Source organism: Sceloporus occidentalis, unplaced genomic scaffold, assembly GCF_023333645.1.
Source record: "Sceloporus occidentalis isolate IW3139 unplaced genomic scaffold, rSceOcc1.0.p SCAF_114, whole genome shotgun sequence".
NCBI classification, from domain to species: Eukaryota; Metazoa; Chordata; class Lepidosauria; order Squamata; family Phrynosomatidae; genus Sceloporus; species Sceloporus occidentalis.
In genome coordinates, this window is record NW_028317094.1 from 2931858 (window position 1) to 2950699 (window position 18842).

At 43.5% G+C, this 18842-nt stretch overlaps 1 protein-coding gene across 1 annotated transcript; it reads left to right on the forward strand.

The window, feature by feature from the left end:
* The first annotated feature begins 12368 nt into the window (after positions 1–12368).
* Positions 12369–18659, forward strand: LOC149282493 (uncharacterized). Its single transcript, XM_089498191.1, has 2 exons — positions 12369–13132; positions 17032–18659. The coding sequence occupies exons 1-2, from the start codon at positions 12952–12954 to the stop codon at positions 17847–17849; spliced, it is 999 nt and encodes a 332-aa protein (XP_089354317.1). The 5' UTR covers positions 12369–12951; the 3' UTR covers positions 17850–18659.
* The last annotated feature ends 183 nt before the right edge of the window (positions 18660–18842 follow it).

The window sequence follows — 18842 nt, forward strand, 5'->3', positions numbered from 1 at the left end:
ATAGAGTCCTGAGTCAGAGCCCAAGGCATGATGGAAGCAAACTGCAGAGGTCATTTCATGCTGTTTAGCACCAGGAGATGACTCACAAGCAATACAGTATGCAGCTTATTTGCAGATTAACATGGATTGGATTGGAGTTCTGTACAAGGGATGGTGAAGTTGATGGAAGTCGGAGAAGAGAGCTTGCAAATATTTGTATTATTTTGCAACTCAAGAGAGAGTTTAAAAGCCATTTAAACCTTTTTGAACACTCAGTTTCTGCCCCGAAGCAACAATTACAGTATAAATTTTTGCCCTGGCTGGCTGTTCTTTGACATCAGTAAAATTACAGACAGTCTGTGGGTTTACATGGCTAAGCACCTCAATGCAGTCGCCAATCCCACTTGTCGCAGGAGCTCCTGACTTCTCTTCCCATTTCGAACCCTCAGCAATTGGAATCCAGATCCACCTAGGTAAATTATTACCATTATGAAAGTCTTACATCTCTTCACCACTCCCACCTGTTATCACGTTCTTGTGCATGTGTGTGAACGCTTATGCGTGTGCGTGTTTTGCTTTTCCCCTAAATAAAACATAAAACCTAATTCAAATGCCTTTGGAGTGCTGTGTGCTTCCGGCCTGGTATAGATGGGCTGAATCCCAAGCTCGCTCTTGACACAACAAAACTATATCTCTCTTTTCAGCAAAGTACTAAATTCCCCTAAAAGCATAGCACTTGCGGGTGTCCTCCCCAGACTCAAGCATTTTAGGTAACAAAGGGCCTCTGGACTCAATCATGAAACTAAGCAAGCTCAGGTAGGAAAAAGAACATTAGAGAACAAGCAGGTTTTGTGTCTCCCTTTCCTACCTTCATAGATATTACTCATAATTGCTAAATGTAACCCCTAAATATGTCTGAAAAACAAGGATTTGAGCTGGTTCTCACCAGTTCACTCAATCCGGTTCTTAAAATCTGTCAGGTTGGTGGCTGCCTCCCAATCCCCAAGGCCCCTCTCCTGGCCCTTCCCAGAGGTCCCTTCCTCTCCGCACAGAGCTAGGAGATCCTGGCTTTGCTCCTGCCTTCCCCTCATGGATCCCAGAGGCCTGATCCTCTTCCCTTTCTCCCTCTGCTCTCCCACCTTCCCTCTTGCTCTTCTGCACTGCTTCAGCATTTCACCTTCACCAACTCTTCCCTGCCTTTCTGTTTTTTACATTCCCCCCATCTCTCTATCACAGAGTGTGTGTAATGCATAAAAGATACACTTTGAAGCCCATTTTTGAGAAAGGCAGGATAATCAATATACAAATAACTCATTGGGAAAGGCAATGCAAGGGGGCTGGGACCTGAATGCCCATTTTAGTGAAGGTCAAGTGCCAGAGAGCAGCCTTAAAACAGCCTTAAGACATCTCTAGGACAGGGATGGACCACTGTTGGGGATTGGGGGGGAATCACATTGCCCCCCAAGGGATCTCAGGGCCACCCCACATTGTATTCCCTTTGGGGGTATAAATAACATTTTGCCCCTCAATATCCAACAGCATCCATTTGGGGAAATGGTGTCCATTTTGCCACTGTTCTCTGAGCCATTGCAGGGCCAAGGGAGGCATTTTACCCAGTAAGCCTCTCCAGAGACTCAAAAGGCTGGAAGAGGGGCCAAAAATCCAGGAACCTTGGTCAGTGATTGGTTGAGGAGCATTTGGTGCCAAAAAGCATTTATCTCCATGGTTCCTACTCACCAAATCCTAGAACTGACATTTTAAGATCCTTAGAAAGTGGAGAGCAATAGTGCCTCACTAAACTACAAATTCTAAGATCTCACATAAAGTTGCTATGACAATTAAACAACATGTCAAAGGGATCTAGGAGTCCTGGTAGACCACAACTTGAACATGGGTCAAAAGTGAGATGCAGCAGCTAAAAAGGCCAATGTGATCCTAGGCTACATCAATGAGAGTATAGTGTTATGGCAGGGGTTTTAACTGGATGGCTCTTCTAGTTTCTTTCAACTCTGTGATTCTATGTTATAGATTCAGGGAAGTAATAGTACAACTCTATTCTGCTTTGGTCAGGCCCTCACTTGGAATACTGTGTCCACTTCTGGTCACCACAATTCAAAGTGGATGTTGAGAAGTTGGAGTGTATCCAAAGGAGAACAATGAAAATGGTGAAGGGTCTGGAAACCATCAAGCCCTATGAGGAGTGGTTCAGGGAGCTGGGAATGTTTAGCCTGGAGAAGGTAAAGAGTGGATATGATAGCCCTGTTCAAATATTTAAAGAGATACTGAAGATGGAGCAAGCTTACTTTCTGCTGCTCTAGACTAAAGGACATGGAACAATGGAAGGAAGGCATAGGAAAAGAGGTTCCACCTAAACTTCCTGACAGTAAGAGCTATTCAACAGAGCATGGTGGTGTCTTATTATTATTATTGTTATTATTATTATTATTATTATTATTATTATTAGTTTATAAAGCACTCCTTCTTTGAAGGCCATTAAAGATCTTTGAAGGTCTTTAAACAAAGGCTTGGTGGCCATGTGCTGGGGATGGTTTAAATGTGTATTCCTATATGGCAAGGGGGGGAACCAGATGGTCCTTGTGGTCCATTCCAGCTCTATGATTCTATAATTCTAAAGTGGAATCATAGTGCCATGATAATGTAGTATGAAAGGCCCCTCACTCTTCATAGTAAGGGCAATGAATTCACCTTCCTTACCCACAGAGGCCCCATTCTCATAATTCTCGATCATCACATAATTGTACATATGTTTCTGCTTCTTTGTCAACAGTTTCCATTCATCCTCAGTGAAATATACCGCCACATCTGCAAAGGTCACCTGCAATAGAAAATAGCCCTCTTCCAGAGAATGACAAATAAAAGGGGGGGGGGGGAGCACATGATGCATCCCAAAATTATTTGCTCACCTCAGAATTTAGTCCAGTAAAAAAGCTACTGCCTTTGAGATCTAGTGTGTCTCAAATTCTTTCAATATAATACACAATATAATAAACAATATAATTTATGCCATGGCTGGGATATTGATGATGGATTAGGATACTGACTATCCCAACATGTATAGTACATTTAGCCATTTGTTGCCAAATTTCTGAGGCAAATGTCATTTTTAAAAAGCAGTTCTGGGGAGCACTGTGGGTTTGAGGGCCACTGGGCCACCTCCAATTTAGATCCTGAGACATTCTCCCATATCCCCCAACATTTCACAGATGGAAAAAACAAGACACACGAGGACAAGCAACACCAGAAAGTGGTGAAGATGGTCAAAGTTTTTTATGGGGAAGATCACACAAGCGGGGAAGAAGACAGCAGTTTGCTTTTGCCTCAGACTCCTAGCAAGGGCAAGTCCCTGACCCCTTCTTTCTTCTCCTCTCCCCACTTTTGAGTTGATGGGGTTCAAAATCTTTGGTACTCATTATGCAGAAATTGAAGTGAGCTGAAGAAGGAGGAAAGTAGTAGTAGGAGATAGAAATCAGGACATTTTCAAAGCCCCGAAATAATAGGGTGATAGAGGATTAACCAGGACTGTCTCTGCCAAACTCGGACGGTAATTTATTTGCTTCCTTTCATAAATTGGCCCAGCAGTGAAACATGAAACTAATAGGATAGCGACTCACCAAAGAGTTCTTGTAGCTCTGCATCCTCTTTCTCTTGGAGCCCAGCTCCCTCGGCTTGGCCTCTGTGTCGGCCATCAGGTGGGCAGGGGTTCCTGGTTGCCCTGCACTTAGGTCACTTCCAGCAAGAGAGGCCCAAAGCTGTGTCCAATGATGCTGAGAGGAAGTTCCTGAGAAAAGAGACTAGAGTTAAGATTGGCTTGGCAAGAAACCCTGCAGCACTCAAAGACACAGAGAACAACATCCTGCTGGTGACATACGCAGGTGACATATGCCTCCTTTGGGCCAATGCAGAGGTGGGTATCCCCTTCCTCCCTCTGCACCAAACAAAGCACCCTGGACCTAGCATAGATTCAATGCAGCTCCCCTACACAACAGATACTCCATGCCTTTTTAGAGTGGTGGGGGATTAGCAAATGGGGAATTGGAGAGGGCTCTGGTTATGTCCCCGTAGCGAGATGTGAAATGAGTCCATCATTAGCTGAAACCCCCTGACCGCCACAGTGGCCCTCAGAGGAAGATGTCTTCATTTTGCTCCCAGCTACATAAGCACAGCTGGATGCTTCTCCAGTACCTCGCACCCAAGACTCTCATCAGGCATGGAATATGCAGGATGGCTTTGACAACTCTATCGTTCTACCTAGGTCAGTGAATGGCCAGTTGTAGCCTCATTCCACCAGGAGCTGGAGCTTAGAGGGTTCTGCTGGGTTAGCCTGTCTGGTCTGGTGGCCCTTCATTCTCCCAGAGCTCTCTCTTCTCAGGTTGCTCCCCTTCCATGGGATCCAGCCCTCCCCCCAGGATCGGGGGGCACCAGAGGACTGAGCTGATGGGAAGGGAGCACCCAATTTTCATGGCAGCCTTCTGTATGCAGAGAAGTCACAATTCTGAGAGTGTCTCTGCCCATGTGGAGAGTGCCCATTTTCCACACTGTCTCCTGTCCATCTTGGCTTGGGAATTTCTTGTTCTAGCCACATGCAGGACTAAATCCTAGTCTGTATCCTATCCTTTGCTTAGTCCTAATCAGACAAGAATCACTGAATCAGTTGGATTTACCTATAGGTTGACTCACCTATGGGTTCAGTGGATCTACTCTCTTCAGTTAACCCAGAGGATTCAAGCATCCTCAGACTTTTAAATGCTGGAATGCTAATTCCTCCATGCTATGTCAGCATCACTTATGAGAATTAGACTTCCCTTTCATGCAGAGGAGGAGGAGAAGGACCTGTTTTATGTCCCATGTAGGGATGTTCAAGTTCCCGGACTGGATAAGACCTGCATTACTTTATGGATCTCATCCACTGCCTCCCCACATACTTCCCCTCTTTTCACCCACACTGGTGAAAATCATTATTTCATTTTTACAATGAGACCATTTATCTGAGTGTAACTGCTGTGTTTATGTGTCAGTCATAGAAGGAGCATGAGGTGTGCATCTCCTGTCTTTGTTTCCTGAAACCACACACAAATTGATGCATGTACACTTGTATGCATTGTATCTAAATGGATGTATTGTCAAAATCACAATTTCTTCACATTTCCTTTTATATTTTTCAAAAAGATGCACACTGCTGAATGTGTTGCATTTGATATAACACATATCTATAAATATATAGTTTTAAGATTAAAGATTGCATCCTGGATTATGCTCATTTTTGGGAAGTTAAGACGTGTGTAAATTCATTTTATAAACCCAGTGAAATAAATATTTCACAAAACTCTAGTAAACAACATGTACACACACAGTCACCACATAAAGGACTCACTGGCGCACTGTGTGTCTGGGTCTGGAAATCTCACTTCCACATTCTGGGAAGACAGTTCTGCTAGAGATTGCATTTGGGACTTTATTCCTCCAAAGCATGGGCTCAGTCTCTCAGCTGCAACCCTTCCATACAATCCTGGACTGAAACATTTAAACAAAGGTCCTCTTTCAGCTCCAGGAATAGAGACCTACCTTCAGTACAAAGACCCTGATTCCTGCAGCCCCAGAAAGGCCTCTCCTGCAGTCCTTTATGGCCGGAGCTTCCCTGGGTCAGAGGCCGTCTCCTCAGCCGTACAGAAGGGTTGCTCTGAGTGCGAAGGAGGAGGAGGTCCAAGGGCTGAGGGAGGGAAGGCAATGGGGAAAGGTCAGTGCCAATGACCATGGAGGGCAGAAGGTGACAATGCCTAGGAAACTCTTCTGAGTCCCAGCCATTCTAGGCATGAGTGGCAGGAGTGAGTCCAGGGGGCTGAGGGCGTCTCCTTTCCCAAAGGGGGAGGCAAGGACTGGTTCCCATGGGACTGTGGGCTCCATGACCTCTTGGCAAATCTATGGGAGACGCTGCCTGAAAGAGCATTGGAGGAGTCTCTGGCTGGATGGCCATCTCTTCAGAGGACTTGGAGGGCAGAATGGGGCTGACTGTTTGGCCCTTGGGGCTCCCTTCCAGCTCTAGGAGCCTATGAAGCCTACCTTACAAGGTTGTTGTGGGAGTTAATCACAAGGCAATTACTACACAAGAATGGCCACCTTTTAGCCGCTTACAATACAAATATCCATACAATACAAGAAAAACATGTTTCATGATATCCCAAACCCTTCCTTAAAGTCCCATCCAAAATAAAATGCCATTAAATTACTGGGCAGTTATTAAAAACAGGGATAGTAGTCAAAGCCCAATGTTTGTGAAGAAGAATAAGAATAAGGCATGTATTAAAACTATCCTCCCCATTTCTGATCCCTTTTAAAACCCATGTTCCCCAGAAGGAGCAGAGCTGTGTAATAACAAAACCCTCTCAGAAAAGAGACACAAAAGACACACTTCCTTCCTTTTGGCCCAAGGATCCTGGCTCTTTCTGACTCTGGAGCCTCAGGAGAGAAAGAGAGGCCTCTGTTCAACTGAGGCTCAGAGAAGGTTCTGGAACAATATTCCCCACAGTCACAAGCAGAACAAAATGGCCGCCAGAACACAAAATGTCTGCCTCTGCCTCAGTGCTTGGCAGTTTGAGGCCTTCAGGGAACCCAAAAATGGAGGATGAAAGGGCCCCAAAGTCGGAAGGGATCCCAAAAAGGATTTCCCAACCTTAAAACACCTAAAAGGCTTCCTGATGCTATAATTTAGAGACTCCCTGAGGCAGTCTATACAAGTAACTCTTTATAAGTCTTTGTAAATAAATAAAGTTATGAATAATAATAATAAGAAGAAACATTAACCAAGAGCTATTTCTCCCTGTGGCTTTTCCCTCTGAGGCCTCTGCACATGCCCAGGAGCCCCTTCTTCTTCTCCTTCTTCCCCTGAAGAATCCTCCAGAGGCCTCTCCTAAGCCTTCCTCCTCCTCTTCCTCAGGCCCTTCCTCTAAGACTCCCTCCTCCTGCTCCTGCTCCTCCTCCTCAGGCCTCTTAGCCTTCTCCTCCTGCTCTGTCCCTCCTCAGGCTCTTTCTTCCTGAGTCTGGAGGATTCTGTAGACGAGGAAGAAGGAGAAGCTGAAGAAGAAGCATAAGAAGAATGCACAGAGGCCTCAGGCGGAGAAGCCACAGGGAGAAATAGCTCCTGGTTGTACCTTATTACTATTAGTAGTAGTAGTAATATTAAATTTTATTTATTTATAAAGACATATAGAGGCGGATTTAGAAAGAGTGTTTCAGGGAGTCTCTATATTATAGCATCAGGAAAACTTTTAGCTGTTGTTAAGGTTGGGAAATCCTGTTTGCCCTTTCATCCTCCATTTTGGGTTCCCTAAACGCCTCAAACTGACAACTGCCAAGCGCTGAGGAAGAAGCAGCCATTTTTTCTTCCAGCGGCCATTTTGTTCTGCTTGTGACTGTTGGGAATAATGTTCCAGAACCTTCTCTGAGGCCTCAGTTGAACAGAGGCTTCTGTTTCTCTCCTGAGGCTCCAGAGTCAGAAGGAGGCCAGTCTCCTTGGGCCAAAAGGAAGGCAGTGTGTCTCTTCGTGCCTCTGGTCTTCCATTTTGGAAGAAGCAAGGAAGGAAGGATGGAAGGAAGGAAGGAAGGAAGGAAGGAAGGAAGGAAGGAAATAAGGAAGGGGCCTGTGGGGGTTTGAGGAAGGGCCAGTGGGGAGGCTGTGCTTTGGGGGCTGGGAGAGAGAGTTGGGAAAGAGACCCTCCCTTTAGGCCCTAACTGGGGAGGGTCCACCGGTCCTTGCCTCCTTCTTTGAGAAAGGAGACCTCTTCAGCCCCCTGGACTCACTCCTGCCACTCATTCCTAGAATGGCTGGGACTCAGAGGAGTTTCCTAGGCATTGTCACCTTCTTCCCTCCATGGCCATTGGCACTGACCTTTCCCCATTGCCTTCCCTCCCTCAGCCCTTGGACCTCCTCCTCCTTCGCACTCAGAGCAACCCTTCTCTACGGCTGAGGAGACGGCCTCTGACCCAGGGAAGCTCCGGCCATAAAGGACTGCAAAAGAGCCCTTTCTGGGGCTCCAGGAATCAGGGTCTTTGTACTGAAGGTAGGTCTCTATTCCTGGAGCTGGAAGAGGTCCTTTGTTTAAATGTTTCAGTCCAGGATTGTGTGGAAGGGTTGCAGCTGAGAGACTGAGCCCATGCTTTGCAGGCATAAAGCCCCAAATTCAGACTGTGGCAGCATTGTCTTCCCAGAAGGTGGAAGTGAGATTTCCAGACCCCAGACACATGGTCCTTTTTGTGGGGAATATATGTGTGTTGTTTACTAGAGCTTTGTGAGGTGTTTGTTTCACTGGGTTTATAAAAAATAACTTGCACTTATTTTTATCGATTTAGAAAAAGCCTTCGATAACTTAGGATGGGATATGTTATTTGAGCCACTTCAAAAAATCTAAATAGGAGCTTCTTATTTAAGATGGATAAAGGCAATGTATAAAGATCAAAGAGCCAAACAAATTGTTAACTATAAAGAAACAGAGGAATTTAAGGTTTCTAAAGGTACAAGGCAAGCTTTCCCACTATCACCCCTTTTGTTCATTCTGATCCTTGAAGCACTGAATAATAGGATAAGATTAGAAAATAAGATCAATGGAATAAAAATTAAAAACAACTGAGTTTAAAATGAGCGTCTTCTCAGACGACATTTGTATTCCCTGGAGAACCCAGAAAAGAGCACAAGGCAATTGATGGATGTAATAGTGGAATTGGAATATGTTTCAGGACTAAAAGTAAAGAGAGACAAAACAATATTAATAACAAAAAATATGGGAGAAAGGAAGAGCAAATCCTGGAAGAAATTAGTGGATTGAAAGTGGGAAAGAAAGTTAATTATCTAGGAATAAATTTAACAAATAAAAACTCATATCCATTTCAGAATAACTATGAGACACATGGAAGGAAATCAGAAAAGACCTAGAAAAATGGGGGAAATTACACTTATCGCTATTAGGAAAAATATCACTGATCCAAATGAGTTTCCTTCCTGAAATACTGTTTCTGTTTCAAGCGATACCCATCATCCAGAATGAAAAACCATTGAATCTATGGCAAAAGGAAATCTCAAAATTTATTTGGAATTAAAAAAAGAGCCGGGATAAAAATGAAAATACTTTGTGATGACAAAAATAGAAGAGGACTTTATTATGCTGCTTGTTGTTTAGTTTGGACTACAGAATGGTTTATGTCAGAGAATGAACAGTTGTTATGTCCGGAGGGTGAACATTTAAGATTTGAGTGGCATGGATTCATAATTTACGGTAAAGAGAAAGTTCATAAAGAAAGCATAAATAATTTCGTTAGAAAAGCTCTATTGAAGATCTGGGGAAAACAAGTGTAGAATATGTCCCAAAATACCTTTATGGTGTTTGCCGCATGAGGCTCTTTTCAGGAGGAAAGGCATCCAGAAAACTAACTGGTTAAGATACAAGGATGTCCTGAAAGAATTGCAAGGAAAACTAGAGATCAAAACACAAGAAGAACCTAAAGAATCTGGCCTAGATTGTCACTGGTATCTTTATCGTCAAATGAGGGAGAGGTTTAAAATAGATGTGAAATTAGAAGGAATACAGAATGCAAAATGGGAATTGTGGAAGCCATGCTCCATGTTCATTCCATGCCTGATGAGAGTGTTGGGTGCGAGGCATTGGAGAAGCATCCAGCTGTGTTTCTCTAGCCAGAAGCCAAAGGAAGGCCTTCTCCTCTGAGGGCCACTGGGGAGGTCAGGAGGTTTCAGCAGATGATGCGCTCATTTCACATCTAGCTACAGGGACATAGCCAGGGTCTTCTCCAATTCCCCATCCCCTGACCCCCTCCACTCTCACAAGGCATGGAGTGTCAGGACCATGGTGAACAGGTCTGAGGAAATGACATGCATGTGGCCACTACATGGAGCTGTTGTGGAAGTCATTGACAGCTCTAGTGGCAGTTAGATGTGTCAGCATTTAAACAGTGCACCATTGGAATGTTGATGCAACTGTCAGCTGTCATTCTCAACTGTCACTGAGGAAGAGTGAGACAGTGTGTGCCTCAGAGTGGGTTGTTACTGGTGTGGATGGTGGAGGGTGTCGATGTATATAGTGTTGTACGCAGTGGAACTTCTTATAGGAATAAAAGCCTCATCTGAGAGAAGATTACAGTGTCTCTCTGCTCATTGAGAAAGCGACAGGTGTTTCTTCAGCTCATAAGCTACTGACTACAGTCAAGGTGAAGAATCTGGTGCCATACGTTAATGTGTTGCCTCACATGCTGCGCAACATAGCAACGTTAAAAGCTTTTTAACATGGAGTATCTGTTGTGTAGGGGAGCTGCAGTGAATCTATGCTAGGTCCAGAGGTCTTTGTTTGGTGAAGAGGGAGGAAGGGGATGTTCATCTCTGCATTGGCCCAAAGGAGGCATATGTCACCTGCGTATGTCACTAGCAGCATGCTGTTCTCTGTGTCTTTGAGTGATGCAGGGTTTCTTGACAAACCAAGCACTAACCCTAGTCTCTTTTCTTAGGAACTTCATCTCGGTCTCTTTGTACACAGCGTTGGGGCATATTTTACTGGAAGAGACCCAGGTGCAGGGCCACCAGGACCCCTTTCCACCTAATGGCCAACACAGAGGCCAAGCGGAGGGAGTTGGGCTCCAAGAGAAAGAGGCTGTCGAAGTACAATAACTCTTTGGTGAGTCGCCATCCTGACTATTAATTTCATTTGTGTCACTGCTAGGCCAGCTCATGAAAGCAAGTGAAGAACATATTGTCCCAGTTTGGCAGAGAAAGTCCTGGTTAATCCTCTATCACCCCACTTTTTCAGAGGCTTTCAAAAATGTCCCGTTCCTTTCTCCTCCTCCCACTTTCCCCCTTTTCCTCAGCTCTCTTGGATTGCTGCAAAATGACTTCCAAGGTGTATGGACCCCTTCAACTCAAAAGGGGGGATAGGAGAGGAGATAGATTGCCAGGGTCTTCCCTTGCCGGGAGGCTGAGGCAAAAGCAAACTGCTGTGCCCTTCCTAGTTTGTTTGATCTTCCTCATAAACATCTTTGGCCATTCTCACCACCTTCTGGTGTTGCTTGTCCACATGTGCATTGCTTTTCCTTTCTGTGAAATGTTGGGGATATGGGAGACCATCTCTGGATCTAAATTGGGGGTGGGCCAGTGGCCCTCAAGTCTAGAGTCCTCCCCAGAACTGTTTTTTAAAAATGACATTTGCCTCTGAAATGTGGCAAGAAATGGCTAAATGCACCATAATTCGTTTGTGGTAAAATGTACTATATATTTTGGGATAGTCAGTATCCTAATCCATCCTCAATATCCCAGCCATGGCCTAAATTATACTGTTCATTATATTGTATATTATGTTGAAAATATCTGAGACAAACTGGATCTCAAAGGTAATAGCTTTTTTGCATATGTATGATGGGTATGATGGGCACAAACGGGACAAAGTCTTTAAAGAACATCTATTGAGAAAACCTTTCATTAATAACTGGCTAGCTGTGAAAAAATGTTTTACATTGGACTTTCACTTTGGGTTTCCACACAAGAGGTTTTTTTAGGCCAATGGGGAAAAGATCAGAAATGGATAAGGTACAGAGAAATATGAACTCATGATAATGAAGGAAATGTTATATTAAGATTAAAGGAAGAAATCATAACTAAACTAGGCCATATGAATTGGTTGAATTATATTCAACTTAAAGAAGGAATCATAGAATCATAGAGTTGGAAGAGACGACAAGGGCCATCAAGTCCAACCCCTGCCATGCAGGAATTCACAATCAAAGCATGCCCAACAGTATGCAAAGGAATCTTGTAGCACCTTGAAACCAACTAAAAGTAAGAGATTGGCAACATGAACCTTCATGGCCTTGTTCTCAATTCATCATGTGCATGATAGACCTTGTCACAATAGGTTTACCAAGCCAGATTTACAAAGGATAAGAGTTTATTTGGTTTTGAGAAAGAATATAACAAATATTAATGAAAGAAGATGATAAAGATATATTATGTAAAATATATAACATCTTACTGAAAAGATCCCTTGAAGAAGTGGAATTTAATGATTCTATGACAAAATGGGCAAAAGAGTTAGGATACAATTTAGACTTGGAAAAATGGGAAGAAGCTAGATTAAAAACAAAATAATTACTGTAGCACAAAAAATAAAAGAAATTTATTTGAAAGTTGTAAATAGATGGTATCAAACACCATGCTCACTAGAAAAAAATATAAATTAAAGGATAACCGATGTTGAGATGCCAAAAAAAAATGGGTACATATTTATATATGTGGTGGCAAAGCACATATATAAAGTCTTTTTGGGTGAAGATTCATTTGGAAATAATGTTAATATTAAAAATTGATTTTGAGTTTGGACCAGAAATATATCTGTTAAACAAGACTTCATTACTAGACCCAGAGGAAGAAAGGAAATATTGGGAAATATTATTATACTTAATATCGGCTGCCAGAAGGATAATAGCAAAGAACTGGAAATTACCTATAATAATCCCACAAATAGAGACTTGGCAAAACGAAATTCAAGAATTGAAAGATCTAGACAGATTAACAGCATTAATAAACAAGAAGGATATGGTTAAATGGGGAAAGGATTGGGAAGCTGTAAGACTTTATTTAGCGGCTGCTCAGTAAGGAGTGGTACAAGAAACAAAACCTTTCTATTCATACCTAGAGATAGGGGAATAAGATGTTGTATTAAAAGATAAAATTATACAGTTTCTTGTGGAGAGTTATCAGGAATAAGCCTAACAGATTTATAGCTTGTTGATATATGTTTTTATTTATCTTGTTGTAAACATGCAAGCTTTGTAAAAAAAAAGAAAGATGTATTACCACAATAAAAAAGGGGGGGGGAAAGGCAGTAGCTTTTTGCTTGCTAACAGAATTTAAACTTTATTTCCTGGACTGAATTCTGAAGTGAGGAAATAATATTTGGATGCACCATGTGCTTTCCTCCCCTTTTGCTTAGTCACTCTCTGGATGAGGGCTATTTTCTATTTCAGGTGACCTTTGCGGATGTGGCAGTATATTTCTCAGAGGATGAATGGAAACTGTTGACCAAGAAACAGAGACTGATGTACAATTATGTAATGATGGACAATTATGAAAATGTGGTTTCTGTAGGTAAGGAACCTGAATCCGTTGCTCGTTCTATAAAGACTGAGGGCCCTTTCATACTATATTATCATGTTGCTTTGGTTCCACTAGAATAATAGAATCATAGAGTTGGAATAGACCACAAGGGCCATCCAGTTCAACCCCCTTCTGCCCTGCAGGAATACACATTCAAATCACCCCCAAGAGATGGCCATCCAGCCTCGCTTTAAAGACCTCCAAAGAAGAGGACTCCATCAAACTCTAAGGGAGTATATTCCACTGTCAAAGAGCTCTTACTGTCATGAAGTTCCTCCTAATATTTTGGTGGAACCTCTTTCCCTGTGTCTTGCATCCATTGTAGTGTCTCCTTTTCTCTGTAGCAGCAAAAAGCAAGCCTGCTGCTTGCGCAACATGACACCCGTTCAAATATTTAAACATGGCTATCATATCCACTCTTTATTTTCTTTTCTCCAGGATAAACATAACCAGCTTTCTAAGCTGCTCCTCATAGAGCTTGATGGCTTTCATACCCTTCACCACTTTGGTTGGCCTCCTTTGGACATGCTCCAATTTGTCAACATCCTTTTTGAATTGTGGGGCCCAGAACTGGACACAGGATTATTCCAAGTGAGGACTGACCAAAGCAGAATAAAGTGGCACCATTACTTCCCTTGATCTAGAAACTATTCCTGTATTGATGCAGCCTAGAATCACATGGGCCTTTGTAGCTGCCTCATCACACTGTTGGCCCATGTTCAACTTGCGGTCTACTAGGAGTCCTAGATCCCTTTCAAGCCTAGTTTAATTGTGATAGCAACATCCTGTAGAATATTTGAATCTGTAGTTCACTGAGGCACTATTGCTCTCCAGTTTCTAAGGATTCTAAATACTCCATCCTAAACTGCCTATTATAGGATTTTGTAGGAAAAAGCCATAGAGATTAATGCTTTTCTCACCCAAATGGTACTCAGCACATCCCTGGGCAAGTTTCCTACCTCTTTTGGCCCCTCTTCCATCCTTTAAAGGCTCTAGAGAGTCTTCTTGGGGGAAAGACCTCCCTTGGGTCTGCAATGGCTCAGAGAGGGCCCACCAATGGCAAAATGGCCTCCATTTCCCCAAAGGGATGCTGTGGGATGTTGAGGGGCAAAATATTATTTCACTCCCCTCCCCCAGGCATATGGGGTTGCCCCTGAGGTCTCCTCCAAACCCCATCAGTAGTCCATGCCTGTCTTATAATGTTTTAAGGCTGCTCCCTGGTGCTTGACCCTCACCAAAACTGGAGTCCAAGTCCCAGCCCCCTTGCTCTGCCTTTGCCAATGAGTTATTTGTATATTGATTATCCTGCCTTTCTCAACAAATGGGCCTCAAAGTATCCCTTTTATGCATCACACTCTGTGGGTATGTGTCTGTGATGGAGAGACAGAGGGGAAGTTAAAAAATAGAAAAGCAGGGAAGAGATGCTGAAAATGAGATGCTGAAGTGGTGCAGATGTGCAAGAGGGAAGGTTGGGGAGCAGAGGGAGAAAGGGAAGGGGATCAGGCTATGGGAGCCAGGAGGGGAAGGCAGGAGCAAAGCCAGGATCGCCTAGCTCTGTGCGGAGAGGAAGGGACCTCTGGGAAGGGCCAGGAGAGGGGCCTTGGGGATTGGGAGGAAGCCACCAACCTGACAGATTTTAAGAACTGAACTGGTGAGAACCGGCTCAAGTCCTTGTTTTCAAACATATTAAGGGGTTCCATTTAGAAATTATGAGCAATGTCTATGAATAGAGGAAAAGGCGACAGAAAAATTCCTTTTTCTCTAATGTTTCTTTTCCAACCTGAGCTTGCTTAGCTCCATGGTTGATTCCAGAGGCTCTTTGTTACCCGAAATGCTGGAGTCTGGGGAGGACACTCCCAAGTGCTATGCTTTTAGGGGAATTTCATACTTCGTTCAAAGGGGAGATTGGGGCAACAGTGGCCTCGGGAGTCATCCCGTTCCCCCCCCCCCCGGCATTAGGGGAACTCAGTGTATTCTCGAGCCCTATTTATATGAATGGTGCTCCGCGCAGTGGAATGTCTGTGCCCGGCACAGTCACAGGCGCCATTAACCCTTATGGGGCGCACCTCCCTTTTTCCTAGTGTGGCTTTTAGTGTATGCTGAAATCCGCCCAAGGCGTGCCCGCATGTGACATAGGTGCACTGTACACGCTTGCACACACATATAAGTGTTCATACGCACACACAAGAACTAGGTAACAAAGGTAGGAGTGGTGAATAGATGTTAGGCTTTGCTAATGGTAATACATAACCTAGACAGAACTTGATTCCAATTGCTGAGGGTCCAGAATGGGGAGAGAAGTCAGTAACTCCCAAGGCAAGTGGAGCTGGTGAGTGTAATGAGATGTTTAGCAATGTAAACCAACAGAGAGTCTGTCTGCAACAAGACTGAAATATTTATACTGAAATTGTTGCTAGTGGGCAGAACCTGAGTTTTCTATAAGGTTTAAATCACTTTAGAATGTTTTCTGGGTGGGGAAAATATAGTCCAAAATCAAATTGAATGCAATAGGTGCATGGTGCAAATACCTCAGACATAAGGGATTAGAACACCGGTCCTCAGGTCCTTGTTGGCTCTGAATTCCAGTCCTGTTCAAAAGCCAATGTACAGCGCAATGTGAGCATGATGCTCCCAGATGCAGCTCAACTTAGCAAAGTATGGAAAAAAAATTCCAGGTACAGGTTTTGGCAATGCACTGACCACTTTTCACACTTAAAAATAAGTCACTGACACAGTTGATTTCATCTGAATCTTTGGGAGTTCTCTATCTTGAGTTGCAAAATAATAAAAGTATTTGCAAGCTCTCCTCTCTGACTTCCATCATGCTCACCATCTCTTGTATATACAACTCCAATCCAATCCTATACACAGCAATTCACATGTAAGGAGTATACTGTATTGGCTGTGATTCATCTCCTGGTGCCACACAGCATGAAGCATCCTCTGCACTTAGATTGCATCATGCCAGGTGCTCTGACTTAAGAATCTATGGCAGTCTCACAGGAAATGATGCCACCTGTCAATCAAAATATTTTTACTCATGTTTAATGGAATATTTTTTCAACAGCCCTTTGACTATCAGCTTCCACTGACTCCCTCAAGGTAGTCCCCATCCAGTCTCTTCTTTGCTAGCTCATATGAGTAAGGATACAATCGTTCCATGTATTTAGGGGCATAAGCAGCAGGATCATGCTCAGGTCACCCACTCCAACTTTATTAATTTAATATCAAATAGGTGTTGTGGATGATAGGCTTTAAAAGGTTGTGACAGAATAGAGTAAGGCAGAGGAGCCAGATTTTGTTAACAATTCAGATTTATTCAAAGCTAGCTGTCCTCAGTAGAATTCCCATTCTAACAAAACTGAGGCCCAGAGCCAAAGAAAATGGCTACCTTTATAGGAAAACAAACAAAGAAAACTCATCTTCATCACTTTATTGAGCATTTCGCACTCCAAACATATACATTTCCAACAATCATAGTTCAGATACATGAATACATTTAAATATACTTTAAAATACCTTTGGCTACACCCCATTGCTCCTTATCAGATATGGTGGCACTCAGAGGAACTTCTGCCAGTGAAATTACATTCTATATCAGTCTTTTCCTAAGGCTCTTTGTTTCCTTTAAGTGCTTGGACAAATGCTTCACCTTGAACAACTTCACATCTGCCCCCCTTCTGCATTCCACTCTCCCAGAGGCCTCTATTCTAAAATGTGTACTTTGGTTCACTCTCATAATTTATTCCATCTATATATACATTGATTCTTGCATATTACCAAACACTGATATTTGGGTTTCTTCACCTCATAGAGAGGTGGGCTTGGGCTAAAACGTTCCTCTCTTAAATCTGATATTCAGTATTATCTGTCATTATCCTTCTTTACAGAAGAACTTGTCAGTCATGAGAGAGTCCACACATCAGAGAAGCCATACAACTGCCAGCATTGTGGGAAACATTTTGCTTACAAGTCGATTCTTGTCATGCATCAGAGAGTCCACACCGGAGAGAAGCCATGCAAATGCCAGCATTGTGGGAAATGTTTTTATTTGAAGTCAAGCCTAGTGACACATCAGAGAGTCCACACAGGGGAGAAGCCATACAAATGCCAGCATTGTGGGAAATGTTTTTCTCAGCTGTCAGCCCTACTGACACACCAGAGAATCCACTCAGGAGAGAAGCCATACAAATGCCAGCATTGTGGGAACTGTTTCTCTTTGAAGGGAGACTTAGTGAGACATCAGAGAGTCCACACTGGAGAGAAGCCATACAAATGCCAGCATTGTGGGAAATGTTTTTCTCAGCTGTCAGCCCTACTGACACACCAGAGAATCCACACAGGAGAGAAGCCATACAAATGCCAGCATTGTGGGAACTGTTTCTCTTTGAAGGGAGACTTAGTGAAACATCAGAGAGTTCACACAGGAGAGAAGCCATACAAATGCCAGCATTGCGGGAACTGTTTTTCTCAGCTGTCAGCCCTACTAACACACCAGAGAATCCACACAGGAGAGAAGCCATACAAATGCCAGCATTGTGGGAAATGTTTCTCTTTGAAGGGAGACTTAGTGAGACATCAGAGAGTCCACTCAGGAGAGAAGCGATACAAATGCCAGCATTGTGGGAACTGTTTTGCTCGGCAGTCAACCCTACTGACACACCAGAGAATCCACTCAGGAGAGAAGCCACACAAATCCAAGCAGTGAACCAACATTATTTTTGTAAAGAAGGAATAAAAACTATTTTTCAATCCAGTGGTGCTAAGAAACGGCCCTTATGATTTTATATGTACGGTTTATCTGTCCATATGTCTGTTTATATTTTAAAGTTATGTTTTGTTAAGTTTAGGTTTTAATTGCTACTAGTATAGATAATCACTTTGGGTTATAAATTTGGCTGGGGATTATGGGTCATGGTTTAGGTTAGTTAGACGGGGGGCTGGGATTTGTTGGAGCTAGCTAGAATACCAATGATAGCATTCAGAATTTGTGGGATGTTGGCTGAAGAAAGTTGGGGACTGGTAGTAAGAGAAAGGGAGCCAGCTTCTTCAAATGTCTGGAGGGAGAGATTGTGCTTGTGAGAAGGATGGCAAAGTGGGACTGGTTAATAATGGGGGATGGATGGTGGGGATTGTAGGTGGGGGCTAGGTTTAGTAGAAGGTGGAGTTTTAGGTTTTGGGTTTCAATATATCCTTTGGCTTGGGGAGGGCAGTTCTGGCTTAAACACTGAATTTCTGACTATGTTTTCAATAAAGTTCTTTGCTATTTCAACACATTGGACTCTTTGATGCACAGAAGTTCTGAATTTGCACAAAACTGACACCTTCTTCTCTCCTCAGCCCTCAGCTCCATTCCCAGTTATAAGAACAGGCCGCCAGCAGAATGAACAGCAGCAGCAGTAAGGCCCTGGTGATCCCTGTGCATGATCAGAAGGGGCCTTTCGATGTATGTGTGCTTGCGCAGTCTCACACCTGAAGCCATTGGTGCTTTCACAGTCTGTTCTGAGAGAGGCAAGGAAGTGGGGAGAGCTCTCGTTCTATTGAAGGAATGGCTAGAGGGTCTCCCGGGGGGGGGAGGGTTCAGGGTTATAAGAAGGAAGAAAGCCCCTCTTCTCTCCCCAAAGAAAGGGAGCGGGCTTCCCAGGCCTCCTCTCCTTCTTTCTTTCCCTTTGTTCTCCTCAGGGGATTCCTTGAGGCCTAG